Raw genomic sequence first — 27,841 nt, 5'->3', positions numbered from 1 at the left:
CCACGGTCATCTCTTCCCACCCTCTGGCTTAAATGCAGTGACATTCCTTGTCCACACGACTGCTCCACAGAGACAATTCCAAAAGATTGCAGCTCTGATCAAAATCTCGATCCGCTTATCTTTTTTTTTTTTAATGATATTTATTGAGACACAGGAATTTTTTAAAAAGATACACAAAAAAAGACAAAGTTACAAAAAAGAGAAAAAAGAAAAATAGAAACACAAAAGGAAAAAAAATAAAACCATTTTTTTCCAAATTCTCCAAATTTCATTACCTTCTTTCCCTGACCTCCTCCCCCTCCCATCTCTTGTTTCTTGATTAGTAATTGTCCCAGCAAATCCTTTCCATAGTTCATAATATTTTATCATTATGTTTTCTTACTCTAATCTCATTTTATCTTTTAAAAACAAACTTAAAGTTTAAAACTCAAATCTTTTGTTTTTAAGAATTTCTCAAAATCAACCCTTTTACCAGATTCTTTAAATATTTTAGCCAGAGCCAATTAATTTCATTTCAGCATTTTCTCAACATTCATAAAACTTTTCTAATAATAGTTATAATATTATTAAAAAGTTCAATTCAATCTTCTTCCAGCGTCCCCTCCCCCTGGTCCCGGGGTTGTCAGTCTTTTTCCCCCATTAGTCTAGCGCATTAACCTGGTGCCCTTATATCCGAGGCCCTCAAATCTCTTCCATGTCCCTTTCGCAGCTCTTCTTCATTTGTTCCTTTCAGTCGCAGGAACTCCAGCCTTGTAGTATTTTTGACCCTTTTCGACAAATCAGCCCCTTTCACATAGTCCAGACTAAGCTCCATGTAATGTTTTACAGCATGTTTCAGATTCCCTCCAAACTTAAAAAGCCCAACCGCTCCAAATCTCTGATGGCCCATTTCCAGGCTCTGAAAGTCCAAACATCCCAACATAGGGGGTTCAGTCCAACCCCCCATTTCTAGTCCAATCAAGACTTTATCTTTCAAATCCAAAAGTTCATTTTCCTGCTGGGCCAAAAGTCCCTCCATCTCTGGCTCCCAAGATTCAACGAAGTCCTCTTCTTTTCGTTGTTCTGTCTTGGGACAGTCCTGTTTTAATTCCTGAATGGGCTCCTTATGATTTTCCACTGCCTGATCAAGAGTACTGGCAGCTTTTGTCATAAAGTCCATCTTCTGACTTAATTGGTCCAATAGGGCACTTATATTGCAGAGAGCACCCAACAGTGCTTCTGAAGTCATTGTCTTGCAAGGTCACAGAACTCTTCCCACGATCGAAATCAGTAAACAATTGCAGTTCCCAGGTGACAGTTTCATGGCTCCCCTCTAGGGGGAGAAACTTCCGATTGCTCTTTACCTCGAGTACCTAAGGAACAAAGTATCTTCCTCAAAATGTTCTGTCCATTTTCTCTTTTTTTTTGAAAGCGAAAAGAAACAATGGAGTCACAATGTTTCCCTCCTTTTAACTATCTGTCAAAGTATTTATTTCTGGTCAATGAGCTTCAAACGTCAAATCTGACCCCCCCCCCCCGCTCCAGGGGCAGGACGGTGGAAATTTACTTTACTTTCACTTTATTTCCGCAGGTTTTAACAAGTCAATAAAAAGACCCCCTTCTTCTCCTGCTTCCGAAGGGGGGTTCCACTGTTTTAAATGGTGAAAGACGATCTTTTAAGAGAGATTTTTAAGGCTCTAGTTTGCATTGTCTTTGCTTTGTTATAACACAAGGGAACGGAAAGGCGACTTCCTGTTTAGCTCTTTCCGTTTCAGTACCAAATTGGGGTAGATTTTAAAGTCCAGGTTCCTTTAACTTCGCCAATGCTTGTTTAAAATCCAGATATTTAACGTTCCAGTACTCACGGTTGGGTTATTTTAGTGCCAAATTGTCCCAGGAAGAAGGCAGCGCTCTCCGGTGACAGCTATGCGGCTCCGCTCCGCAGAAAAAGCAATCGACTCACAGCACAGCGCCACTTCCCCCTCTTCACTTCAGAGCCCGTTTCTGGGTTCCTTAGTGGGTTGGGGGGGCGCTAAAGGTGCCCGCCGAGTCCCACGGTCACAGGCTTCATCCGCCTGTGATTTCCAGAAGGGTCCCCGCTACGCCGCAGCGGTAAAGACCCGTTTCATGCGGAGCTTGTCCCTCCTGTTCAGAGGGAGTCCGCCATCATCGGAGGCGCCACCCCGGAAGTCCCTCGATCCGCTTATCATATGAGGGATGGATTCAATTTCTTGTCTCAATACTCAGTGGGTTCAGGGAGCTGCCCTCACTAGCCTATCAAATTTTATCCTCCCGTGTCTCATAAGCCAGGCTTGCTTCAATTACAAGTCAGACATTTGGTGTCTCATGCTGTTGAGCACTCATCCAGAAGAAATTCAGCAGACATCTGTGCTGCTAAGTTTCAGGTGTCTCTTGAAAACTGTGTGTGTGCAGGCTGATTAATTTTTTGGTTAGCTGGTCACCTTAATAAGTATCTGTATTTTAAAATAAATTTTATTTTTTTTAAAAAAAAAGTTTTATGTTTTAGCAGTGTACACCACCTTGGTGTTTTATGATATGGCAATATAGAAATACTTCTATATGTATATATAAAATAAACTGTTCTGTTTCACCATGGCAGGTTACGTAGACGATTTTGGCATTTGGTCACACTGCTACTTTATTTCAAGGCATATCCCTTTGCAAGAATCCACCAGCAGATGTCACTGCAGAGATGAACAGCAGACTAACATGGATGGGTGTTAACAAATGCCCCCTCTGCACAACACACTTAAAGCAGTATTATGCCACTTTAAGCACTCATGGCTTTCCCTGCCTCCAAAGAATCTTGTGAAATGTACTTTGTTAGGGATGCTGACAGTTGTTAACAAACCCTTATTTATGTGAAGAAACCCTCACAGAACTACAATTCTGATAGTGGTTTAACCATCAATCCCTCTTCCCAGGGAGAATTAAGTCAGTCTTCCCTATTATGGTGAGATATCTTGTGTTTCTGTTTCTAGTTCAAGTTCAAGTAATTATTTCTACATTTGTGTACATATTAGAATACACATTTTTTTTAAGATGAATTTTCTTTTTCAGGTCAGGTCTGCAGCGCAAGATTTGTGTATTCCAGTTAAATCTACCCTCAAAAAAATGACAGATTATGGTGCCTTTGATAACTGAAGTATCCAAGTCTCTTTTCGGGCCAGAGTGGATGGTTTGCATAGGCTAAGGCTAGAGTCACAGGTGAATGAATTAATATGAAGATCATATTACCAAGTCTGACTTGGCTCTGGTTCCTGAACTGTGCTTTCTCCCTGCTTTATATCTGAGCATCACAACTATTGCAGCTGCATCCAACTTACTTCCAATTTTGCAAGGAGGACACATTGCCATTTAATTGAGCTGTGCTGTCATGCAAACCTAATGTCATACAGTGAGGTTTGGCACTAAACCAGAAGTATAGAAATCAGGAGTGAGAACAAAAGAGGGGTGCTTTGTTTCTTCTCTCCTGTGGGCTACATGCCCTACTCATCCTGCAAATGCCTTGGCCTGCTATTTGGAGTGGCAAGGATTGGCTGGGGGGTGGGGCGCCTCTGGCTTATTGAGTCAGTAGTCCAAAGACCAGAAGAATCTTCTATTGGCAACCACCTCATTCACTTGGCCCTTTGGTTAGCATGAATGGCTGATATTTACTAGATGTCACATTCTTGACCACCAAATCTCCAGGGGGAAAGTTGACAGAAACCAGACAGCAAGGCAGAAAGCCTCAGGGCTATTTGCTATGCACATTTTTCAACTTGATGGGAAATTGCACATTGGAGGTGGGTACACAGAAATACAAAAAGTTCTAGCAAAAGTATAGAAGAGATTCACCCAGAGGTAACAGAAAAGAAGTAAGAATTATATCAGAAGACATAGGCCATAGGCAGAAGTGATGCAAGGTTAAATTGTCTTTAATTCTTGGGAGTGGAGGTTAGTTGTGGATAAGCACAATTCATAGTTGCAGAGTGATGTTTCTTTAAAACCTTACAAAGGATTCAAAGAATATATAATCTGCGTAGCTCATTGGGATTATTCCTTTTCATAGCAAACTCTTCAAAATGAATGGATTTTGTCCCTAGGGATGATACGCATTTCCTCAGAAAGGAATATTCTGACAAATTCTTTCAAATTTTCTTGTTTGAGAATCTCCTGAACTGCTGGGGAATATTATTCCTCTCATGGAGAATATTCAGCAAAATCACCTCCTCAGTTTCACCATCCCTGAGACCAGTTACGGGTCTTATTTTCCATAGGATTTAACATTATTTTAGTGTTGTTGAAGGGAGCAATGCCATTGACCCTGGCTCCTCCCTGCCCTCCTCTTTTAGCCCATTGCTTCCTTCATCCACCCAAAGGAACTAACAACAGAGTTTCAATGAACATTATGCAAGCTGATTTTTTTTTCCCAGAAAAGGAGTTTTTGAGAAATGTTTGCAGTTTTTTGGTTTTTGAGCTCCCCATAAACTTTTGGAGGCTTTCGGTCCTCCCCTGGGGAATGTTTTGCAAATGGCCCACTATTTCAAAACAAATAGGATGTGGTTGTGGCCCTCCCTGGGAGAGGGAAGGAGCCCTAGTCCCATAAGACTGTCTTAACCAACCTGGCATCCTCCAGATGTTTTTGACTACAAACTCACACCAGTGTGCTCTCTCCTAAGTAAGGACTGTTCTGGCACAAGCAGAGTTGGTTGTGGTTTGAGGGGGGTCTATGAACAGGAGGTATGATACTGAAATGGCCGCAGTGTAGGTGATGTACACGGCAGTGGCAGCAGCATCAACAGTACTGAATGGGATGGATTGCTTCTTTCTGTACACGAGAGACCAAAGAGCACAAGGTGTAGCCTCTGCATCACAAGCAGTCAAGCCCTGACGGATATGAATTGCTCTACGCCTTTCAGACCTTAACTCTGTTTGTTTGTTTCTTTCACAGAGGGGGCAAAGTCTAAACTCGAAGCTATGTATCCAGCCCAGTTGACTCCTTCCCTGCTCTGCTTTCAGGTGCTGTGCGCAGCAGAGGGGGGCCTTGCGCTTGTTCTACGGTAGGAGCTATCGCTGCAGCAACTGAGAAGGTGAGTTGCTTCACCATTTCCTAGCCGCTCGCTGATGGTACTCAGATTTCCCTGTCCTTCTGCTTTCTCATACTTCCAGGTACAGCTAATCCCATTTCCAGGGAGTGTTTGTCACGGTGTCTAAAGGGAAGGGAGAAATAGAGTGACTTTCCATAGAGTTGAAGGGACGTTCTGAAGCTGAAATTTGCACGAAAGTGGGGTTTAAAATAATCTATACATGTATCAAAAAGAACTGATTGTGCTTTTGCCTTTCATACAAAGGGAATGGCCACATCCAGCTCAACCCCACATATGGGAGAGACTGTAGCATAGTGGTAGAGTGTGTGCTCAGCATGCAAAAAGTCTGAGGTTTAGTCCCTGTTCTCTCCAGTTAGAAGGATCAGCTTGAAGGGAGCAAGGGGAAATGTTCAGATCTTCAAGAACTGCTGCCAGTTACTGGAGACAAATGAACAAACAAACTGGCTTGGTAGGAGGAAGCTTCCTGTTGTCCTCGTACAAAGCTTTCTGGCTGGAAATACCCTAAATATAATTGATTCCTGGTGTCCTGGCATCCCAGCAATTTGGAATATGGAGATGGAACAAACTGCTTGGCTCTTAAGAGCACCCATGGCTACTAAAGGCCGCTCAGCCATAAAATATTATTGATCATTAGGCAAATTTCAGGAGAGATAACTATGGCCTAGTTCCCATGGCACAGTAAGCTAAACTATGGCTTAGCATGAATGTGTAAGTAGGTGTGCAAGCTCTGGGAGAGGGGATTGGTTGCTTTGCTCTTCATTGGCCTTTTGCCTGCTGTGCTGAGCTAAGCCATAGTTTGGCTGAGGGTGTCATTTGAATCCGGGCTTACCACTTAGTTCTCCCAGGCAAACCATGAGCTGTAAACTATTAGCCTGGACGTGGACAACACACTAAGCCTGAACAATGGCTTAGCTCAGTGTGGTGCAGCAAAACAACTGGGTTGAAGCAAAATAGGCTCTCAAGGAAACTGAAATACTTCCACATTTGATGTGGTGTGGCATGTGAAGCAAGCCAGCCTTAGTTACACCACGCAGAAAATAAGGAGGATTTGTGGCACTAAGTTTCCATGGATTAAAGCCCATTTTGTCGGCTGCATGAAGTTTTATCCCAGCTGGTTTATGTGTATGTGTGCAAATGTATATATGTAATCACACAGAGAAAAGTCAAGTGTGGGGGCATAAGCAGAAAGTCCAAAGGGCTGTGTAATGCTCGATTTACAATGAGTGACATTTCCATGCAAAGCTCAACTGTGCAAGGTAAACATAATTAATGGACTTGGTGACTAATAAGGGTGGGCACATCTTTCAGTTTCTTCCCAGTTTCTTATTTTTCCAGTCTTAAGTTCAGTTCTTCACATTTTAACATCAGCATGTGAATTTATTCATTTTTTTAAAAAAAAGTTTTTCATGAAAATTCACCAGCATCTTAGTGTGAATTTCTCCTAATGTACACATTTTTGCAAAAAAAATATCCCTACAATTATGCATTTATGTATATTAGTTCACTAATAAGTGAATGTGTATGCACACTTTACTCTGGTATATGCCTTTTTATACACATTCTTTGGCTGCATTGCAAAATTCAGAAAAGTGTGAATTTCACAGGGTGGCTGTGTTTCAGTCCTTGTATTATTTCAGAAAGTGCAAATTAAGGAATATTTAAGTGTGAATTGAATAAAAATTCTCCACCATCCCTAGAGCCTAAGGATGATGTGGCATATAAATATGCAGTATAAAAAGGAAGCAGTACTGAGGGCCATCTGATGGTGTTCAGGTTGTTGTTTTTCTGTGTTGTTTTCCTTCCATTCATTTTTCTTTCCCTTTTTTTCCTCTTTCTTCTTCTATTTTGGATTTTTGCTAGTTTTATTTCTTTTTCTCTTTAGCTGTATTTCAGCCTCTGAATAGATTTGAGTGGGCAGCTAGATGTACAGGAGTTCACAATTTGATCCAAAGTCTTTAATAGAGAGAAGCTTACCACACCCCACTACTTCTTTCATGCACACCTGAAATATTGATTAGATAGACATGAGTGTTGGGCATCTGTCTGGAGATATAACTGATGTATAATCCACAGGATCAAAAGTCAGGAAGATGGCAGCTCTCTTTCACCATAGGAATGACATTTCTTACAAGTAAGTTTATGCGTATCTTTCATACCATTTGATACCACTGGAGGACTCTGCTTGCCACAACCAACTGTCCTTCACGTTATATTCATTCTTGCACATGGACAAGAATCTTTCTTCATCAAGAAGAATTTGATTCTGAAAACTTTAGACCTTTTATGTTCCGTCTTTGGAAGATGCCAAGTTCTAATTAGGATTCTGTGGTTTGCAAATACAAAATACTACATAGTTCCCATGGCAGTTTTAAAATATGCATATTTTCAGCCTTGTTGCAAGTTAAGGTTTGTTTGCTTTTTTGTTTATTACTTGTATATCCCACCTTTCTTCCAAGTAACTTGAGGTTTAGCCTTACAACATCTTTGTGAGATGGGTTAGGTTGAGAGATGGCGACTGTCCCAAGGCAATCCAATGAGCTTCATGGCTGGGCGGGGATTTGAGCTTTGTTAACTAAGGTGCTGCTATCAGGATCCCCTGAAGGCTCATTGAGATGGATGCTGCAGCATCCCTACTTGCGGGGAGATGCCATCAGTACCCAGTTTTGACTCCATGTAGTAGTGATGAAGGGATGCGGGTGGCGCTGTGGGTTAAACCACAGAGCCTAGGACTTGCTGATCAGAAGGTCGGCGGTTCAAATCCCCGTGATGGGGTGAGCTCCCGTTGCTCAGTCCCTGCTCCTGCCAACCTAGCAGTTCAAAAGCACGTCAAAGTACAAGTAGATAAATAGGTACCGCTCCAGCAAGAAGGTAAACGGTGTTTCCATGTGCTGCTCTGGTTTGCCAGAAGCGGCTTAGTCATGCTGGCCACATGACCCGGAAGCTGTCTGCGGACAAATGCCGGTTCCCTCGGCCAATAAAGCGAGATGAGCACCGCAACCCCAGAGTCGGTCAAGACTGGACCTAATGGTCAGGGGTCCTTTTACCTTTACCTAGTAGTGATGTAGGGTGAGGGAATTTAAGCTGGATATATTTAGACATTTTAAAACCTAGGGAACATTTCAACCCCTTGTGTCTATTTGCTTCCTCCACAGTGAAACTGAGAGCAGCTTCAACAAAGCCAACAGCATGACCAGGCCAAGTGGCAAGTCCATTTACCGTAAGAACAGCCTGTTCTTTTCTCCTGCGTTTAACATCTCCAGTCTTAATAAGTCTGAATCCCCATCCGAGAGCTCTCAGGGTTTCTTTGTTCATTTTTATTATTTGCTGCAAAGTCTCATATTGGAAGGTGGGGGAGAGAGATAACCAAATTGTAGATGCCACCTGCGTCCTCTCCTATTTCTGTCACAGCAGTATTAGAACACTTTGTACCTCAGGGAATGGCCTTAGAGTAATATAGTTGCCACTTTCCTTTATGATTTCACTTCCCCTCCTCAGACAGCAGTGAGATCAGCCATCCCTCACACACAAGCTAGTTAGAAGGGTGGAGAGCTCCCCCCCCATCTTCCTGCTTGTCAATAAAAAAATAAGAAATGCTCCCTAGTTGCACAGTTAATCATTTGACATTGGAGCAATATTAATAGAAGCCACACATCCATTCTAATCACCCAGCAATGAAGCCATAGGGCTCTAGTAGACAACATGGTGAAGCAGAGATGATTACCTGACCTCCTAAGCAGGTAAGTCACGTCACTGCTGTTTACCAGGAGGGATGAGGTAGTGGGGAGTGTGATGTAAAGCAAGCCCTAGGAAGTAAGGTCTCATAACATCTTCCTGCTTAAGGCAAAGGTGAAGATGGGGCCTCCATGGCTCTATGTGCAGAAGTCAACTGGACTGGCAGTTGGATTTTCTTTTGGTATTGGCAGTAGGATTGTGTCTGCCACTGCACCTCAGGCCAATGTGGTGGCAGGTGGTGTGGCACACACAATTCTGCCCTCCAACTAATGGGTACAGCTAGGGATCTGGATGCTGCGTCCCCACAGCACCTGCTGCCTAAGGCAGTTGCCACACTCTGCCTAATAATAGGGACGGCCCTTCTCCAACTTATGCTGTTGCTTGCAACTCATTGGCCACACGAGAAACTCCTGCCAAGCTGTCTTCCTTATGACTTGTTGGAGCCAAAGTTATTGGACCATTCTGAATTCCCTGATATTTGTACAAGAGGTTGTACAAACCTCATACAAAGATTTGGATTCATATATTTAAGTGAGGATTCCCTTAGATCTGGGGATACTGAAGCTGATTTCTTCATACTGTGTCTCCTCTCTCTCCCTCTTGCTCTCATAGACCAGCGGAAGGAATATACTGAAAGTATGATAAAGCACCAACATGAATTCCAGCACCGGGTGGAGGTAGGAAAAGCTTGGGGAAGCAGAGACATTTTATTCTGTCCAGTCATGGGGGAAGAATGAACTGGTCCCATGCAGTGGTGCCAGTTCCTACACTTGGTGGTGCAACACAATTCCTATCATTTTGCTAACCTGCTGGTGGCCTCATACTCTCTCCTACAGGGGATCCCATGTGGGTCGCCCATTCCCTGACTTTCATCTCCTACATGTGTTCAAAGGAACATGTTTGGTGAAGGGAGCAGAATCGCAGCATCAGGCACCATACCCAACCTACACACATTCATTTGAATGTGTTCAAAGAACACCTACATGAATAAGGCTTTCTCCACAGAAATGGGGAACCCGCTCCACTGTATGTGCAGAGGCTCTCATCATTCATTCAGATGAATGTGGATCAGGCAGGGACAGAACACGCCAACCGTGATCCCACTTGCTCCCTCACTCAAGGCTGAGCCATGGGCAGAGGAGCCAAGAGCTGTGGGGGAAGCAAGTAGCCAGCAGTGCATCAGAGCTCAGGAAATCCTTATTGTTCAAGGAAAGCTTTTATACTCCTTCCTGCCCAGGAAGATTCAATGGGAAGCTTGAGTGGGTGGAGCCAGTCCAGGACCAGAAGGCTTCCCACCAAGAAGATTGCCACCAGCAGGTCCATAAATCACCACAGGGCAATCCAATAAAATCATCACACAAATGATCCATGAGTTCCTGACTACTGTGCATAGAGATTTGTATACCAGAAGGAGCTCAGGCCCTAGTTTCTCAGATCTGAAGTTACCCTGAGGTCCAGCACTAGAAGTCTATACTTGCTACACAATTTAAAAATACTTAGCTGATAAATCATCTGCTTTTTGATCATCCAGTTAATCAATTAATTAAATTTAAATATATTTGTATACCACTGAAACCTCAGTGTAGGATTTTCTGAGATAGTAGGAGGAATGAGCATCTTTAATATTTTCTTTCATTCCTTTTCACAGTAACATACTAGGACCAAATTATCACTAGAAATAAACACACTACTCAGTTAATTATAATTTGCCCCTGTAGATAAGCATTTCCTCCATCAATGGTTCAACTAAAGCATTCAGCTTACAGCCCTTATAATTTCACTGAAAGGCTAAAGCCTTAATGCACCACAGCATAGAAGACCATTCTATGCAATACTTCCTGGTCGCTTCCATGGAAACTGTTTATGTGGGGGTGGAGTGTCCTGATTACCTGCTGCAACAATTAAACTATGGCTTCTATTCCCAGCACCTTCTTACCTGCAATGTTGATGGCAAGGAAATTAGCAATGTAGAGAACTGTATTAACCGACTCAAGATGATGGATGCCCAAGGTCAGGTGTGGGGACAAGACATGCTTTTGCAGGTGAAGGATAACAGATTGTTGCTGACTGACATTGAGGCAGAGGTAAGCAGAGCTGCTTTATCTTATTGTGCACACCATGTAATGTCAGCAGGGGACAAGTTGTGATAAGTAACTGAGTCCACATCTTGATTGGAAGGGACCAGACCTCTAAATACTTATTTTTACATTTATTGATAAAACATTTCTATACTGCCTTTCACACCAGCTAAAGATATACCTATGATATTACCATCCAAAATGATTAAAAGTCAAGCTGGTCTCAGCAGATCATCCTCACTCTGTCACAGGTTGGCTTGTAGAGCTCCCCACCCCATCCTTCAGACCTGGAAGATTGTGATAGGATTGATTGCCAGGGAATCCCCAACGGCCTGCTCTGCTGCTGACTTCTTTCTTTGTTTACAGGAAGAGCTGGATAGTTACCCCCTGGAATATATCCAGGAATGTGCCTGTGTCCTGGACAGCTGCATCTACAACTCCATCTTGGCCATCACTGTGAAGGAAATGAGACCATCCAGGACTAGCATCATGCTGTTTCAGTGCGAGCAGATTGGGGTGAGCAACTTCAGGGCCCAGAGGGAGGAAGAGACCTGGGCAGGGAGGGGGGTTAGAACAACCTGTATGTTCCATGAAATGAAAGATTGCATTTACTGTGTCTTTTTAGATAGTCATGGTGGGGCCATGGCGCATGGGGAACTTTTCCCCTGAACCATAATCCTGATTCACACCCACCCAGCTGCTATTTGGTAGGGGGTTTTTTTCCTCCTGTGGCAAATAGCAGCTGGGGTGGGGAGGGGTTTCTGCCAGGACCATGGGGCAAGAGCAAAAATCTCTCCTTGTGCTCCTGATTGTCACTGCCTCCCATTGTTGTGATTTAAAACACAATCATTGCAGTCACACATTAACATGTGTAGTTTGACCTTTATCCATGTGTCTGTGTGCAAGATGGATGGAAAGAAAGAAAGAAAGAAAGAAAGAAAGAAAGAAAGAAAGAAAGAAAGAAAGAAAGAAAGAGGGTGGGAGGGAGGGAGGGAGGGAGGGAGGGAGAGAGAGAGAGAGAGAGAGAGAGAGAGAGAGAGAGAGAGAGAGAGAGAGAATCTGAGAGTAAGAACTGTGTTGTAGAAGTTCCCTGTACTCACTACAACTTGGATCACTCAAGTACGTGTCCTTCATCCTGCACTACCATGAGCTAAGAGGAGTTCTATAAACTGATGACAGATTTCCTCCCAAGGGTATAGGGAACTCATTACTGCTGCTATTGCCATAGAAATTGAGAGTGATTTCTATTCCCTGTGCACCACAGTAGTAGCAGGAGTTCCAGCTCAGAGCATGCCTGAAGCTGAGATTAGAGGAAGATATTTTCAGGGGAACTTTGGTAGATGCTGGTGAATGGTTGTAAAAAGTGATAGCCTTGTTTTTACTTTCCTCCAGGCTGACCTGCTGAAAACCAAAGTGGAGAAGGCCGTTGAGGAGTTGAGAGATGAACAGCAGAATCACAACTTGCTCAGGTAGTGAGAAATTTAAAGGCCTGTGGTATGGACAGCCAAACCTTTCTTTCTCCAGAAGCCTGCTAGATTTTAACTTGTGCATAATCATTATCAATGCAAAACTCCTCAGTCCAGAGAGACTTCTCCCCCAAGTCAACGTAAGCTATATCCCAGCCATAGAGAAATGTATTATTTCTACCAGCCACCTGGAACCCAATCATACTGAGTTGTTAGGCTGTGAATCTCTGCCTCACTTGTCTGTTAAGCATGTGGCAACTCCCTCTCTCCCATGTTCACAAGCTTTTTCTCACACTTTTCGATGATTTCTTGTTATCCAAATTCTCCCAGGCAGATTCTACCAGTGCTCTTGCAGTTCCTTCAGGTTCAGGTTCAGTGCTGAATTTTCCAAGGTTTTCCTTCATTCTTGCTTTCCTAAGAATGTACTTATTCTCAATTATCTTATCAGGAGCAACCTGGAGAATATGTTGTACCAGCAGAGCCGATCATCACGTACTGACAAATCCCCACTGATCTCCCAAGAAAGAAGACCAGTAAGGCCAATGGAGCCGAACCATATGCCTTCTCCAGCACAACAGCCTTGGCAGAGGCAGCAGCAACATCCTTGGAGAGCTGGCCCAGTCCCTGTGGACTATGGTAATGATGACGTTACAGTCTCTCTTGCAACACGCAGCAGCATTTGTAGCTCCCACTCTCATAATGCACCAGGAATCGGTCAGAGGAGACATTGTATCTCCTAAGCAAGAATAAATGCCTATGGGTTGTATCCAAAGTAGCACTGCATAACGTGTCTCTTTAGTGCAAGGACTTTCACTCCTCCACCTGCACCCCCCTAAATCTGTTCTAGGGATTCACCCAACCCTCTAAAGCAGATTTTGAGGAGGGTGAAGGTGAGCACAAGCAAACGCATTTACTACATGGGCCTGTAACAGTACCATTGTACTGTATTAACTTGTGTGTGTGGTTTGGGAGCTGCACAGTCAGGGGAAAAACAATGCTGTCCAGGGCTGTAAAAACTGCGGAGAGAATAATTGGGTGCACTCTTCCCACCTTGGATCAAATCTACACTTCCAGGTGTCATAAGAAAGCTGCAGAGATAGTGCAGGATAGTGCAACATGTTAAATGGTTGCCCTGCTTCCTGATGTGGTATGTCTTGCTTCACTGCGAGAAGCAAAGTTACAGGGAACTAGGCAGAGGGCCTTCCCAATAGTGCTGCCTGCCCTGTGGAATGGCCTCCCATCAGATGTCAAGGAAATAAACACCTATCTGACTTTTAGAAAACATCTGAAGGCAGCCCTGTTTAGGGGCGTTTTTAATGACTGGTGTTTTAATGTATTTTTAATATTTTGTTGGAAGCTGCCCAGAGTGGCTGGGGAAACCCAGCCGGATGGGCAGGGTATAAATAATAAATTATTGTTATTATTATTGATCTTGGGACTCTGTTGCAGAAGCAGAACAGCCACTTCACCAGCAGCAGAAATATGAGTCAATGTATGAAGACCCTGGACCTCCAATGATGCAAGACACAGACAGAGATGCTGTAAGTACTTTCCCGGATACCACCTCCTGCTAGCCCCCAACTCAACCTCTTTCCCCGTTGTCTTTCTAGAGGGTAGGAACCTCAAGCACTGATAACAGGGGGGATTATTTGATTAAGCAGGGCAGGAAAGCTGTGTTGTCTGAGAGCTTGATTGGACAGAGGGAGAGGGGCATCTCTTGGCTGTGAGACCTGGAAGACCAGCTCCCTGCCTTGGAGGCCCTTTTCCAACTGGTCTGGGAGGGGAGGGCTCAGGCTGACTCCAGCTACAAAAGCTGAGGCTGCTAAACAGACTTTGGGACTGGGGCATTGTTTAGGGGTTTTTGTTTTTGCTATTATTGAGATGATGAGAGAGAGGGGGGGTTGTATATTTATCTTAAATCTTAATGTGGAACCTGTGGAACCTTTTCAATTTGGCTGTGTGCTTTTTGAGGTTTTATTTATTGTTCATGATTACTTTTGTTATCTTTGTAATTAATTATTTTTTTATATTGTAATCCACCTTGAGCATGGCTTTAACTATGGAAAGGCAACATACAAATAAAATAATGAATGAATGGTGTGATATGAATGCCTATTGGATAGAGACATGAGTTGGGCTACTTTGAAGAACACTGTGCAGTCAAGAAGCACTTCTGCTGAGCAGATATTGACAGATAGCTCAAAAACTGGTTTGTCGTATAGAAGGGAGTCAGGAAGATGGGCAGTTAGGAGCCAACCTTACAAACATTAACGGATTCCTATAACCCTTGGTCCAGGAGTAATTTGTGATAGCCAAATGTATCGTATGACTAATTTACCTGCTCTTTTGTCTGAGACTTTTCTCCCAGACTTGAGCTGAAGACCAAACAAAGCAAAAATGACAGATAATCAGCCAGTATAAAACAAAGTCTCCAATGCTGGCTGTGAGAATTTGAACTTCTGGTGGTTCCTTGAGAAACAGCTTTTGATGCAGTGTCTGATTTAATTTTTTATTTATTTATTTTTGTTCCTTTGCTGGCCGCAGGAGATCCTGAACCATGTCTTGGATGACATTGAAACGTTTGTAGGGAAAGTACAGGAGACCAGTAGATCCCAGAATGACAAGAAGAAGAAGAAGTCAAAAAAGAATAAAGGCAAAGAGGGTAAATAAGAATGGCAAAGAGGTCGCCATGAGGTTCTGACCCCAAGCATTTTTCTGCCTTAAGCATATCAATAAATGACAATGCCTGCCTTGGCGTGCATCAACCTTGGGTCCCTCAGATGTTGTTGAACTACAATTCCCATCAACTGTCATGGGTGACAGAAGTTGTAGTCCAAGAACATCCAGGAGCCCAAGGTTGAAGAACAGTACCCTGCCCTAACACCAGGCCAAGGTACGTACTGCTGAAGTGATGTCAAGATCCTGTGGTACGTGAGACAGATAATCTCATGGGTTTTCTCCCCCTCTTTGGCAGTAACAGTACAATAACAAGACATAGACAATGTACTTGATTTAACACTTGATTGGAAGCCACCCAGAGTAGCTGGGGAAACTCAGCCAGATGGGCGGGGTATAAATAATAATAATAATAATAATAATAATAATAATAATAATAATAATAATTATTATTATTATTATTATTATTATTATTATTATTACATAGAAAAATCAACAGGACCACAGTCAATAGTAGCCACTGTGGCATCACTCAAAAAAAAAAAAAGCTCAAAGCCCCTCTCCACTGTTCAGAATGGTGTGGGCATCGAATCCTGGCATTCAATGAAACATGAGCATATTTAAGGGAGGAGGGACTTTTGTAGGAGAGGCCAGCCGGCGCAAACAGGAACTGAGCAGAAAAAGCAAGCAGCATCTTATGCGTTGCGGATTGTTGACAGAATATTTATTGTGGGTTTTTGCAGTCACTGAAGATATTACCAGGTACACTGGCACCTCTAGGTGCTGGATTGGAGGGTCACAGGTTCATGAAGTTCACAGAAGCCGTTCTTGATGATGTCCACCAGGGATGGGTTGTGCACTTTGGATCAGGGTGTTTGCTAGGACAGGGGAAATTTCCAAGCAGCTGCTGTAGCTGGCCAAGGCCTGTGGAGGATTAGCCTTGGCAGCTGTGTTGAGCCATAAGCCAGTTGCTTGGTTACGTTCTGTCTTATCTACACTTTCAACTTAATGAAGAGCCTGTGAGCTAGTGAGTGGGTGGCTTCTTTGTATCCGACGCACTCAGGATGGTGAGATAGAGATTGGATTCCAAGTAATTCATTCATGGGGACACTTCATGTCCTTGCAGAAATATGAACATTCTAAGCAGATTTGATTGCTTATTTGCTATCTCCTTATCTGACCTTAGAGCTCCTTTGACAGCTGAAGGTTGAACCATGACTCACTGTTTTCCTACTTCAGATATAACATTGGTCTTTAATATTCTATTTTATTTTATTTTGGTCCCTTTTTGTTGGGAAATAACTGGGGAACGTCAGTTAATCCTGAAGTCCCATGTGTGTAGGGAACTGCAAAAGAAAAATGGATGACTCACTGAATTAAAGGGGGGGGGGCTTGACTCACTCTTTAGCCAAAACAGCCCTCAGCAGAGTTTAAAACAGCATTTTCAAAGCAGGGGAAACATACTGTAGGTTGTTAGATCTTTAAATGTCCAAGTATTAAGCATTTTCCACTGCCTCTACTCCTCTCAGAGTGAAGAGATCACAAGCTTTAGTAAGTTTAAATGTTTTACTTATAGTAATCACAGGTCTCTCTCATCCATTGTTCAATGCTACAGCAGAAACAACACTGGCAAGGTATATTTGTTTGCAAAATACAGAAGTGAGTCTCAAACATGCAGTCTGAGTCTGGAGCCCCAGCCTCAGAAATGTGCTTTGCTTGCATAGTTCAGAGAGAGGGGAACAGGAAACAAACCATACTTCCTCCCTCCCCTTGCCTAGAAATTTACAGCTCTGTGTTCTTTAACCCCTTTCTTACTGACAATTATGCACAGTTACGATTAGCTGCGTAAAATCTCCCACACTTCCCCCATGCCTCTCCTAAAATTAGCTCTTTTTCGGGAGCTATTTTTAAAACAGGCCCAAACTCACAGCTACCAGATGTACCTACCAAACATACATAATTCCATAAGCCAACTTGACAATAAAATATCTGTCCTTGGTGAATTCGTATTGAGAGCTTCTGGCAGCAATGGAAACTGTTGCAATAAATGTGGCACTGGTTGGATTTTCAGTGTAAAACAAGCCTGTGCAAAGATGTGGGGTGAGTGGGCGAGTGTCAGACGAAAGGAATAAAAGGGTTTGTCTTTTATTAGGCAAACTATCTGCACTGTGCTTGAAAACCTCAATGACTAGGACGGGGCTAGGGATCCTGTGGCCCTCCAGATGCTGCAAGACCACAGTTCCCATAGTCACACACCATTTGCCACCTTATCTGAGGGGAGATAGGAGCCAAACAACATCTGGAGAAACACAGGTTCCCCAACTATGGATTGGAAGGACAGTAAGGCAGCGATCTTTACTTATGCTATGCTGGCCACCATAGCTGTCAACTTTTCCCTTTTCTTGCAAGGAATCCTATTCGGAATAAGGGAAGTTCCCTTAAAAAGAGGGAAACGTGGACAGCTATGCTGACCACACCCACGGCTAGCAAAGCCAGTCTCTTGGATTTAAACTGACTTTGTCCCATTGAGGCTATCTGGCTCAAACCAGCTTCTGTTCATGTTACCCTCCAATTGTTTTGGCGTATCTGGATTGTAAATAGGTGTTGAAAGCTGTGTGCATGTGTTCATGCTATGAACCAGCCCATAAATTAAGAGCCTAGATAAACAGTGGCTTCTACATGAGTAACCTGCCTGTAACACCTGTTTGTTTCTGGTTGAGCTGACTGACTGATTCTTTCTCTGGATCTGCAGCAATGCCTCCGGAGCCTGAGTTCAAGGACTGTTTCCAGAAGATCAAATACAGCTTCATTTTGCTGGTAGGTCAGTGTACAGCCTGCACAAACTTGGCAAGGAAATTCTCCAGCATGAGCAGGGCTGGCCGCATATCTGAAGAGAGAGGCATCTCCCCCGCCTGAAGGCCTGGCCTCCCAAATGCGGAGCAACTAGGGCAGATGCACAAAGAGCCCTATTGTGTCCTGCTGCAGTCATTCATTGTAAATGGAGAGGCTCACGGTGGATTTGTTTTGTAGATCTCTTGACCCACCAGAGCAGGATAAGGAATGTATGGATAGGAGAAGGTGGGGAATAGGGATGTGAACCAGTGCGGAGATGGATGAAGGATCAAATAGTATCCATTGATTATATTTTGAACCTGCTTTCCAGATGGGAAAAAAACCCTTTCCCCAAAGCAATTAAAATTCAATACACAATGCTGCTGGCAGGCATTCTCCATAAAACACACGGGTCCTCCCTGTGAGCCACAGTCTAAGGGACAAACCAGATGACATGCCATTTTTGCAATTAGCAAGTGCAATTAGGAACAGTGTTTTTCCAAAGGAAGGGCAAGCCTGATCCTAACAATGTTTTTCTTCATTTTCTCTCTTAGCTGCCCAAGCTTCAGTTCCTAACAGGAGGCTGGCTGGGCACTAACTCTTTTTCTCTACTAACTTTTCACATCCAACTTGCCCCTTTTCCCAGGGGGGAAGGAGAAGAGATGTGAGGGAAGAGGGAATGACAGATAACAGAACACCATGTGTAGTTTCAGTCTTAAAGGCAAGACATAGAGGGAAAGGGAAGTGGAGAGAAAAGATAGAGAAGGGAGAGGATATTTGACAGTGCCAGAAAAAAGGGGATGACTTGCTTACGGGCAGCAGGCCCAAGTCATTTTGCCGCCTGAGGCAAAGGACAAGGTGGCACCTCCCCCATTCCATATATAGAAGCCAGCCAGATTGGCAGCAGTTGAACCTTACTTCCACACTGGCAATTGGACAGCATCCTCCACCGCACCTGAGGGAAGCAGGTTAGCTTAGGTAGCACATGACAACGCTCAGAGCTGTGTTGACTCCTGCCACCCTATTTGCAGCTGCTACCTGAGGCAGCCACCTCATTCTGTCCCATAGTAGACAAGCTTTGGTAGCAGGCATCAACATCCAGTTGAAGGAGGCCAGGCTGATCTCCCCTTGCTGGTGGTAGCACTGGGCAGAAATGGTGCCGCTACCCAGTGTTTCATGGTCCTCGTGCCATTGATTGGGAAGGGGAAGAGTGCCACTCCCTGGTCTCTGCCACCACAGAGCAACTGAAAGTTGAAACAGTGTTTTTGCTGAAGGGTGGGGAAGCAAGCTTTCTGCAGCTACAGGCATTAAAATTATTGGTCCTAACTTAGTCATGTGCATTTTGATAGGTCTGCTCTGAGAAAAAGTTAGTTAAATGCCACCCAGAGAAATATATTAACAGTGTAAATATTAGCTTGTCTTTTCCCCCAGGCAAAACTTGAACATACAATGCAGCAACCAAGCGCTCCTGAGATGGTTCAGCTCATCTTTTCCACTTTGAAAATTGTGAGTATTCTAGCCAGGAACAGACTCCTGGAGGCCTCTGGTGGTAATCTACTCTCCCCCATTATTATTAAAGATATTATTTGCCATATCAGTGTGTGCCACTGAAACTCTGGTATGGATTTTCCTGTGCCATAATAATTAGATTTCATAGTGTTTGGATTAAGGAGTCCATGCATTTTACTCCTAACCTACTCCTGATTTGTTGGTGACCTTGATGCCCCCCAAGCATTATTATATATATCTCACTTTCTGCATGAAAAGGGACAATCACCAAATGATACCTGTGAAGAAAATTCCTAAAACCTTGAGATCCCTAGAAGGAGGCAATAAAGAGCCTTTGGTCTTCTCTGTGTGTCAGTCTTTGGGCACAACAAAGGGTTCTTATGAGCTTATGTTCAGAAGAATCCTTCCTGGAGACCTGACCACACTGGGCAGGGACAAAGAGACTGTCAGGCTCCATGAATCTCATATGCTGTTGCTTTGCAGGTTTTGTCCAATTGTCCTTGGACCAACTTGGCCTCTACGGTGTCCTCACCTGTGCTGATTCCTGCAGCAATTGACTTGCTAAGGCACTCGTTGGATTCCAAAGACCAGCTTATTTGGAAGAATTTGGGAGATGCTTGGAATCTAAGCAGGTACTGATAAAGCCCACAAAGGAGATAGCATGTGCAAACCAGCATACCATTTGAACTTAATGATAGGCATTAATGAGTACATGCCAGTGACATATCTCACTGTAGCAGGAACCTTGCCAGATGCATCTGCCAGGCCACTGCTGGAAACAGACAACTGGTCTTTTGGCCCAATCTAGCAAGACTCTATGTTCTTCATTTGCAGCTGCACTATGTCTTTTGTTGACCCTAGCTCTGAGTCACACCTTGAAAGTATGTAAAAATACAAGTAACTCTGCCACGCAAGTGAATTTCCAGCAGGAAGTCTGAAGAAAAGGTCATGGACTTAATATCCTGCACTGCGAGAAACATCATTGGCTCCACATCTGTAACAGGATGCACCTTCTCATTTTGGAAGTCCCTTCACTACAAGTTCTCTTCTTCCCCCATAGGGCAGAACATCCAGAGGGACCATCCATCCCCAGCTACCAGCCCACGTTCTTGAGTGGATGGGTGCCGCCAATGCCCACTCGGAGGCAGAGCTCTGTTGATTTTGATAAGGTGAATCTCTCTTTTAAAAGCACATGAAAAGCAGAAGTAGACCTTGCAACCTGTAGTACAGAAACACAAGGGGGAACTGTGTGTTTCCCTGGTAACTAGCAATGACAAAGGATAACATCATTCTGCTGCTGTCTCTGCACATGAATTTAATGAGCAAGAGCAGTGGCTTTGACTCAGAATAAGCATTTTAAATATCCAATACATTTCTTGTGTTTTCCTCCACACAGGTCCGCACAGAAAGCCGGAGTAGCTTCTCAAGCAGGTATGTTCTCTTACTGGCTCTAGCATGTGACGTTGTTGTTGTTGTTTAGTTGTGTCCGACTCTTCGTGACCCCATGGACCAGAGCATGCCAGGCACTCCTGTCTTCCACTGTCTCCCGCAGTTTGGTCAAACTCATCTTAGTAGCTTCGAGAACACTGTCCAACCATCTAGTCCTCTGTCGTCCCCTTCTCCTAGTGCCCTTAATCTTGCCCAACACCAGGGTCTTTTCCAGGGAGTCTTCTCTTTTCATGAGGTGGCCAAAGTACTAGGAGATAAAGTTTAGGGTTGTGGACATGTGCAAATCCCATTGAACCCAACAGCAAAACAGCACATAGAAAAAAACTGTGTTTGTCTCAGGAGTCTATATCCTCACAATTCTGAGTCCCCTTGATTATCCCTACACAGAAATTAATCAGAAAATGATTCTATCAGCCATGTATATGCCTGTATGTGAATATGTACACGTTATTCTAGTCCTAAAGCAGGCATCTCATTTTCCATTCTCCTGCTCTCATCTCCTGCTCTCATCAGGGCATCTGATGCTCCCCAGCTTATGCAAGCCATATGTGACTTCCATGCAAGAAACCCCAGGGAGCTCACATTGATGAAAGGAGATCTCCTAGAGGTAAGACAGAAGTTCCTTGCCCTTCAGCAAACTAACCTCCTGGTAAAAACAGCACTTTCAGTAATAATAATTTATTATTTATACCCCACCTATCTGGATGGGTTTTCCCAGCCACTCTGGGAGGCTTCCAACAAAATATTAAAATACAATAGTCTATTAAACATTAAAAGCTTCCCTAAACAGGGCTGCCTTCAGATGTCTTCTATAAGTCTGGTAGTTGTTTTTCTCTTTGAAATCTGGTGGGAGGGTGTTCCACATGGTGGGCGCCACTACCGAGAAGGCCCTCTGTCTGGTTCTCTGTAACTTGGCTTCTCGCAGCGAGGGAACTGCCAGAAGGCCCTCGGCGCTGGACCTCAGTGTCCGGGCAGAATGATGGGGGTGGAGATGCTCCTTCAGGTATACTGGAATGAGGCCATTTAGGGCTTTAAAGGTCAGCACCAACACTTTGAATTGTGCTTGGAAACGTACTGGGAGCCAATGTAGAGCTTTCAAGACCAGTGTTATGTGGTCTCGGCGGCCGCTCCCAATCACCAGTCTAGCTGCCACATTCTGGATTAGTTGTAGTTTCCGGGTCACCTTCAAAGGTAGCCCCACATAGAGCACATTGCAGTAGTCCAAGTGGGAGATAACAAGAGCATGCACCACTATGGCGAAACAGTCTGTGGGCAGGTATGGTCTCAGCCTGTGTACCAGATGGAGCTGATAAACAGCGGCCCTGGACACAGAATTGACCTGAACCTCCATGGACAGTTATTCCTTCTGCATAAGCTCAGCAAGCCTCCTGCCCTGTTGCTTAATTACACCCAAGTGCACTCCAAATGATTGCAGCCCAATCATGACTCAGGCAGGTCAGGAAGGGGGGGAAACCAGATCAATGGGAATAGGGTAATAATTCCCATTATCAAGCAGTGGTTTCAGCAATGTTGCATGAGCTTATTAGAAAGAAAAGACACACTAAGGGTTAAAGACTTTGAACATTAATCTTTGTCAAGAAATCGCTCTTGCTGTAGATGGACTCTGGAGCTGGAAGCTAATCAGTAGACAATAGAACCTCTCTCACCCAAAGAGAAGTCTCTCCAACCTTTTCTTAATATCTCTGATGATTCACTGTTCCAGCTAGCTCATTCCATTTCTGCCTCACTGATAACTTTTGCTTAATGCAACCTTTGCCAATGCCATGCTCTCCAGATATTTTGGACTCCAACTCCCAAGAGCTCCAGCCAGTGTGACCTTGGAGATGGGAGCTGTAGTCCAAAGTAACTGCAGTGCTTATCAAGTTCCATCAGTGCAACAGACTTTCTCCCTCCTCTAGTGAGGGAGAAGATTACATTGCACAAGCAGGAATCATTGTACTGATGGGACATGGTACTTAGTGCTTTGTTGGATTCCACCCTTGGAGATCACCAGCTTGCTAAAGCCTGGTTTACTATCCTGCATTATAGAACTTGAAAGTTAAGTGGGTAGCCCTTGACTTGTATTAACATTACTGATATCTCCCTTCTCATGGTTACATTCCACCCTCACTAGAACTCAAAGGCAGGACAGTGGTACCTCGGTTTAAGAACAGCCCTGTTTACGAACTATTCGGTTTACGAACTCTGCAAAACCAGAAGTAGTGTCTCGGTTTGTGAACTTTACCTCGGTCTAACAACAGAATCCGAACAGTGGAAGGGCACAGGCGGCAGGAGGCCTCATTAGGGAAAGTGTGCCTCAGTTTAAGAACAGTTTTGGTTTAAGAACGGACTTCCGGAACAGATTAAGATTGTAAACCGAGGTACCACTTCACAGGTATTTCATTTTAATCAGTTGCAGTGTTTTGGAGTAATCACACATTCTGCTTTGTTTAGGTTTTGGATCAACGGAAAAAATGGTGGCTTGCTAGAAATGCTGCAGGAGAGACAGGCTATATCCCTAACAATATCCTGGAGCCTATAGAACAGAAGACACCTAATGGGAACAACGCAGAGCAAGTAGGTACTATTCTTTATTGTACTGGATGGCATTGCAGTGGCGCAGAGATAGGGAGTTATGAGTTTGTAAAATACATCTGCTCTGCACAGTCTTTGAGCATATCTATGTCTGCCCTTCAAAAAAAAGCAACGCATAGAAAGTTCTCCAGAGTAAATTTAGGTAGCTCTGCAAACACTGCTGAGAGCCAGCTGTGCATGGGACTCCCTCTGCTTCATTTCTCTCCTCACCCCCACCCCCGGGTTCAATATTGGGACATAGGCTTTTTCTCTCCCCCCCCCCTTTTCACAGAAGCGGATGAAATTTGCAAGCATACCAATCCTCTATGGTGGCTAAAGCTTACCAATTTACAGACTAATAAATTCACAAGTGTTTGTACTGAAAAGCTCTGAAATGTGATTTACTGTTGTTGTTGTTTTTAAGGAACCATGTACAGCTTTCTTTTTTTAAAAAAAGGAAGTCTTCACAAAATTTGATGAAATTTGCAGACAAGCTTGCCTCTTCTGAATCCTGCCAGATTTCAAAAGGGCAGCTGCAGTGGTTTTCCAACAAAAGCAGCTATTAGAAGCAGGGGTGGGGTAACTCCAGCCCAACAGGCCTCCCCAATTGGGCCCCTGATGCCATTTCAGGCAAGCCATATCCACCTGCTCCACAGCCAACATCTGTGGATCAGGTAAAAGCAGAGCTTGGCCAAAGAGGGCCAAGCACCCAACAACCACCTGCAGCCCTATGCTCAGTGCTGGGAAAGTGCTGGGTGGTGATGGATTTCAGTCAGGACCATGACAGAGAAAAAGCATTTAATCTGCCCTCCCAGCTTTTTATTTTTTTAAAAGCAACTATGCAAAATCATATCTAGTTTGGTTCTGAGAGTTAAAAGAAAGAAAAATTAAGTACCCAAAATTGCAGCCCCTCAGCTGTTCAGGATGTAAGCCTTTAGTTGGAGGCAATCATTGTTCTCTATTAAATATCTTTCTCTGCATTAAGGTTTCAAGAGACTTCCCTGATCTCCGGCCCAGTTCTTCACCAGCAGAAGTCACAGTTTGGCTCAGGATGAAAGGTTTTTCCAAGATGTAGGTGCTGCATTAATAACTGACCCAAGAAAGCTTATCCCTAACAAATAACTTGGCCCCACACCCTTTCCTAGGTGCTGTGTTTCTGATACATAGCTTAGCAGACTGCCTGCAAAGATAATAAACTTTCAATTTAGACTTAAAAGGCATCAACAAAGCCCGATAGCACAGCAGCACTATTATCGTAGTCTGGGGCCAGTTTCAGAAATTGTCTGGTTATTTCTCCATTGAAAAACAATGGAATAGTAGGGGGTGCCACTCTTGTATACTTTATCACGAGGATGGTGTGTGCTGAGCATTTTAAAAAATCCAAACTCTGTATAAAGATGACTCGAATGGAAAGCTCAGAAATAATGAAATGTGATTTGATTATCTTGCACAGTATGTTCTACAACAAAAGAACATGGAGGTTTTTGCAAAGTTCAGGGAGAACAGGAGAAGGGAAGGTTGTGAATATAAGAGATGGTCCATAGGGCTAAAAAGCCATCCTCAAGAGATTTGTGCTGTGGAGTGAAATTCTTCCCAGCTGTAAGCCCTGTTCTGCCTCCTTCTAGCTTCAGAGATTTCACCGAAAGACTACTATAGATAAAAATGTGTTTTAAATGAAGAGGATCTCAGTGCTGAGTTCTGTATGAAATATCCAGTTCTAGGTTTGCTGTGCCATACAGAACCAAAAGGACCTAGAGGCTCAAGCGATGGGATTGGATGTAAAAGACCCAGGTGCAAATTCTCAGTCACCCATTTAAGGAAGTTGCTGTCTCTCAGCCTTACCTATCTCACAGAATTGTTTTTTTCACACAGAATGATAAACTCAGTAAGAGCTGTTCGACAGTGGAATTTGCTGCCAAGGAGTGTGGTGGAGTCTCCTTCTTTGGAGGTCTTTAAGCAGAGGCTTGACAACCATATGTCAGGAGTGCTCTGATGGTGTTTCCTGCTTGGCAGGGGGTTGGACTCGATGGCCCTTGTGGTCTCATCCAACTCTATGATTCTAAGCTAGATATGTGAAAATAAAGTGGGCTAAAAACTGCTTGGTCAGCTAGCACTGTATTTGTGGCAAAGTCTACCTTCTGCCTGGCCTCTTGGGCTTGCTGATTGAAAGGTCAGCAGTTTGAATCCCCGCAACAGAGTAAGCTCCCGTTGCTTTGTCGTAGCTCCTGCCAACCTAGCAGTTCAAAAGCACACCAGTGCAAGTAGATAAATAGGTACAGCTGTGGCAGGAAGGTAAACAGTGTTTCTGTGTACTCTGGTTTCTGTCACGGTGTTCGTTTGTACCAGAAGCAGTATAGTCATGCTGGCCACATGACCCAGAAAACTGTCTGGCTCCCTCGGCCTGAAAAGTGAGATGAGCACCACAACCCCATAGTCACCTTTGACTGACTGGACTTAATAGTCCAGGGGTCCTTTACCTTTTACCTTTTACTGTGCTCTTCTCTTTGGGAATGTCTCAAGCCTGTACCATCTTTTGCCACCTTGCTTTGATGCTATCTCTCTCTCTCTCTCTCTCTCTCTCTCACACACACACACACACACACACACACGTACACTTTCCCTTCTTCCTTCATCTTTCAACAGTACGGTGAGGGCCCTAGGAGTCCTTGATGGAAACCAGATTCTGTCACTGAGCAGAGAGGAGCTGAAAGCAGTTTGCCCGGAAGAAGGTGGAAGAGTGTTTCTCATGCTTTCAACCATTAAATCAGCACTGTAGGTAAGACGCCCTCCAACAGAACACTCATCTGTCTTGTGGCAAGAGGTATGCTATAGGGTGGCCTCTTCCCAGGCCACACACCCCTCAGGCTGCTTTGCACCCTCCTTGAGTGTTTTTGTCTGGCTGGAATAGTCCTTGGTTTGTGGTGATGCCTCTCACTTGCCTGGACAGAGGATAGAGAGAGATGTGTGGGTGCATGTGAAAACCTCTCAACCTTTATGGTCAGAGTCTGTTTTCACTGTTAAGAGTCATGCCTGTTTCTATACCCACTTTTGCCTCTGGCCAGCTCACCATTGGTATGTAGTCACCAGACAGTTTCTCATGACGGAATCTGGCCTTCGGGCTGAAAGCCAGTCCCCTTTCCCCTCCTGTAGGCAATATTTGACTGGATACAATGCCACAATGCCATTATGCTCTTGCACAGGCTACGTAGTTTCCCATTGCCTCAGTTTCTCCCTGGTGGAGATGAATGTAGGCATAGGGCCCAACTCCTAAGGGCTGAGGTCCCTTTGCCCCCACAATAAAATATTTGAGGGGGCTGTCCCCCCAAAGCTGATGGGCATTGCCATTCAACTGGTGTGTGAGCAGTGTGTCTCTTGATCAATTACGCAGCGCCTCCCAATATTTTATTCAAGTTGGCACCTGAATATAGGAACACCATGGGTGCTTAATTCAGGGAGATATACACAAATAGAACACAGGGGTTTTCTACTTGTGTATGTTCCTATACAGCGAGTTCCTTAATTCAGGGGGATAGCATATGCATAGCTTGTTGCATTCCTCCGCACCAGCTTCTCTCTCTTCAAGCCCCACAGAAAGTTGACGAAGAGACCAGTGACCCACTCTTATGCACTAAATGTGTCAGTTTTAGGATTGTCTCACTTTTAAGACTGGGGGTGGGAAACCTTTTTGGCTCCAGGGACCAAATCATCATCAAGCCCCATCATCTAGTACAGAGTTTATGGAGAAGCGCTTGGGGAAAAGTCACTTATCAAGCTCAACAATTATGAAGCTGCTAGAAGGATAAAGTAAGCAATTCTGAAATATAACCTCAAGCTTCTTAGAGGTTTGTAAATGTGGTAAATGTAATGATTAGAGTTTATCCAGCATCAACTCCTCTCTCCTTGTTTCTCTTGACAGGATGATCCACCAGAGCAGCCATCTTTAACCACTACATAATTATCATAATAGGAACATGTTATTGATTTTCCATTTGCTTTTCAAGAAGGTGAACGGTTTTCCTCTGCAGCTGTGTGCATACAAAAAGTTGTAAATAGTTGGGCTGTAATGCCATAAAATAATAGGTATTGTCAATGCAGTTTCTGTGCGAATCTCTCAATATATGCAAGATAAGTAGGACAAATTAGCACAGCAGTACATTAGTGCAGCAAGTTTAGGAAGGCTGTGTTATGACCAACTAAACATTCTTGATTTAGTCTCCCAGAAAAAGAATCAAACTTTTCTTAAGTTAGAGCTATGTCCGAATGTCCCAGTACCATTTTTGATGGGAAAACGTGAACTTTCAAGATGAGTGGAGGAGCTCACTGCCAGAACTGAATGTTTTCCAACTAGTTCCTAAATGTTTCCATTTGTGTCAAACTACCCAATAAATTTTAATCTTTAATATGTCACAACTGCTTGTTTTTTTGCTGTATAGCA

General features: G+C 43.8%; 1 protein-coding gene across 2 annotated transcripts; it reads left to right on the top strand.

The window, feature by feature from the left end:
* The first annotated feature begins 4,921 nt into the window (after positions 1 to 4,921).
* EPS8L3 (EPS8 signaling adaptor L3) lies at positions 4,922 to 27,816 on the top strand. 2 transcript variants are annotated; one of them, XM_081194181.1, is made up of 20 exons: positions 4,922 to 5,072; positions 7,164 to 7,221; positions 8,243 to 8,307; positions 9,435 to 9,499; positions 10,748 to 10,906; positions 11,267 to 11,416; positions 12,293 to 12,369; positions 12,815 to 13,002; positions 13,819 to 13,907; positions 14,911 to 15,028; positions 17,795 to 17,859; positions 19,306 to 19,380; positions 19,867 to 20,015; positions 20,444 to 20,552; positions 20,780 to 20,814; positions 21,346 to 21,439; positions 23,287 to 23,409; positions 24,392 to 24,477; positions 26,050 to 26,182; positions 27,323 to 27,816. In XM_081194181.1, the coding sequence occupies exons 2-19, from the start codon at positions 7,181 to 7,183 to the stop codon at positions 26,180 to 26,182; spliced, it is 1,821 nt and encodes a 606-aa protein (XP_081050307.1). In that variant the 5' UTR covers positions 4,922 to 5,072; positions 7,164 to 7,180; the 3' UTR covers positions 27,323 to 27,816. The 2 variants fall into 2 exon arrangements, with proteins under 2 accessions (XP_081050307.1, XP_081050306.1); XM_081194180.1 differs by having other exon boundaries at positions 13,816 to 13,907.
* Positions 27,817 to 27,841: the final 25 nt, after the last annotated feature.

This window comes from Podarcis bocagei (genome assembly GCF_964188305.1).
Source record: "Podarcis bocagei genome assembly, chromosome: 5".
Lineage (NCBI taxonomy): Eukaryota > Metazoa > Chordata > Lepidosauria > Squamata > Lacertidae > Podarcis > Podarcis bocagei.
This window is presented reverse-complemented; position numbering and strand designations above follow the sequence as displayed.

Bases quoted from the DNA above. Each gene is read 5' to 3' on its own strand.
- EPS8L3 (XM_081194180.1), top strand. From the start codon at position 7,181: ATGGCAGCTCTCTTTCACCATAGGAATGACATTTCTTACAA. The intron at 8,308-9,434 runs GTAAGAACAGCC...TTGCTCTCATAG, and splicing joins AAGTGGCAAGTCCATTTACC to ACCAGCGGAAGGAATATACT. The intron at 24,478-26,049 runs GTAGGTGCTGCA...ATCTTTCAACAG, and splicing joins ATGAAAGGTTTTTCCAAGAT to TACGGTGAGGGCCCTAGGAG.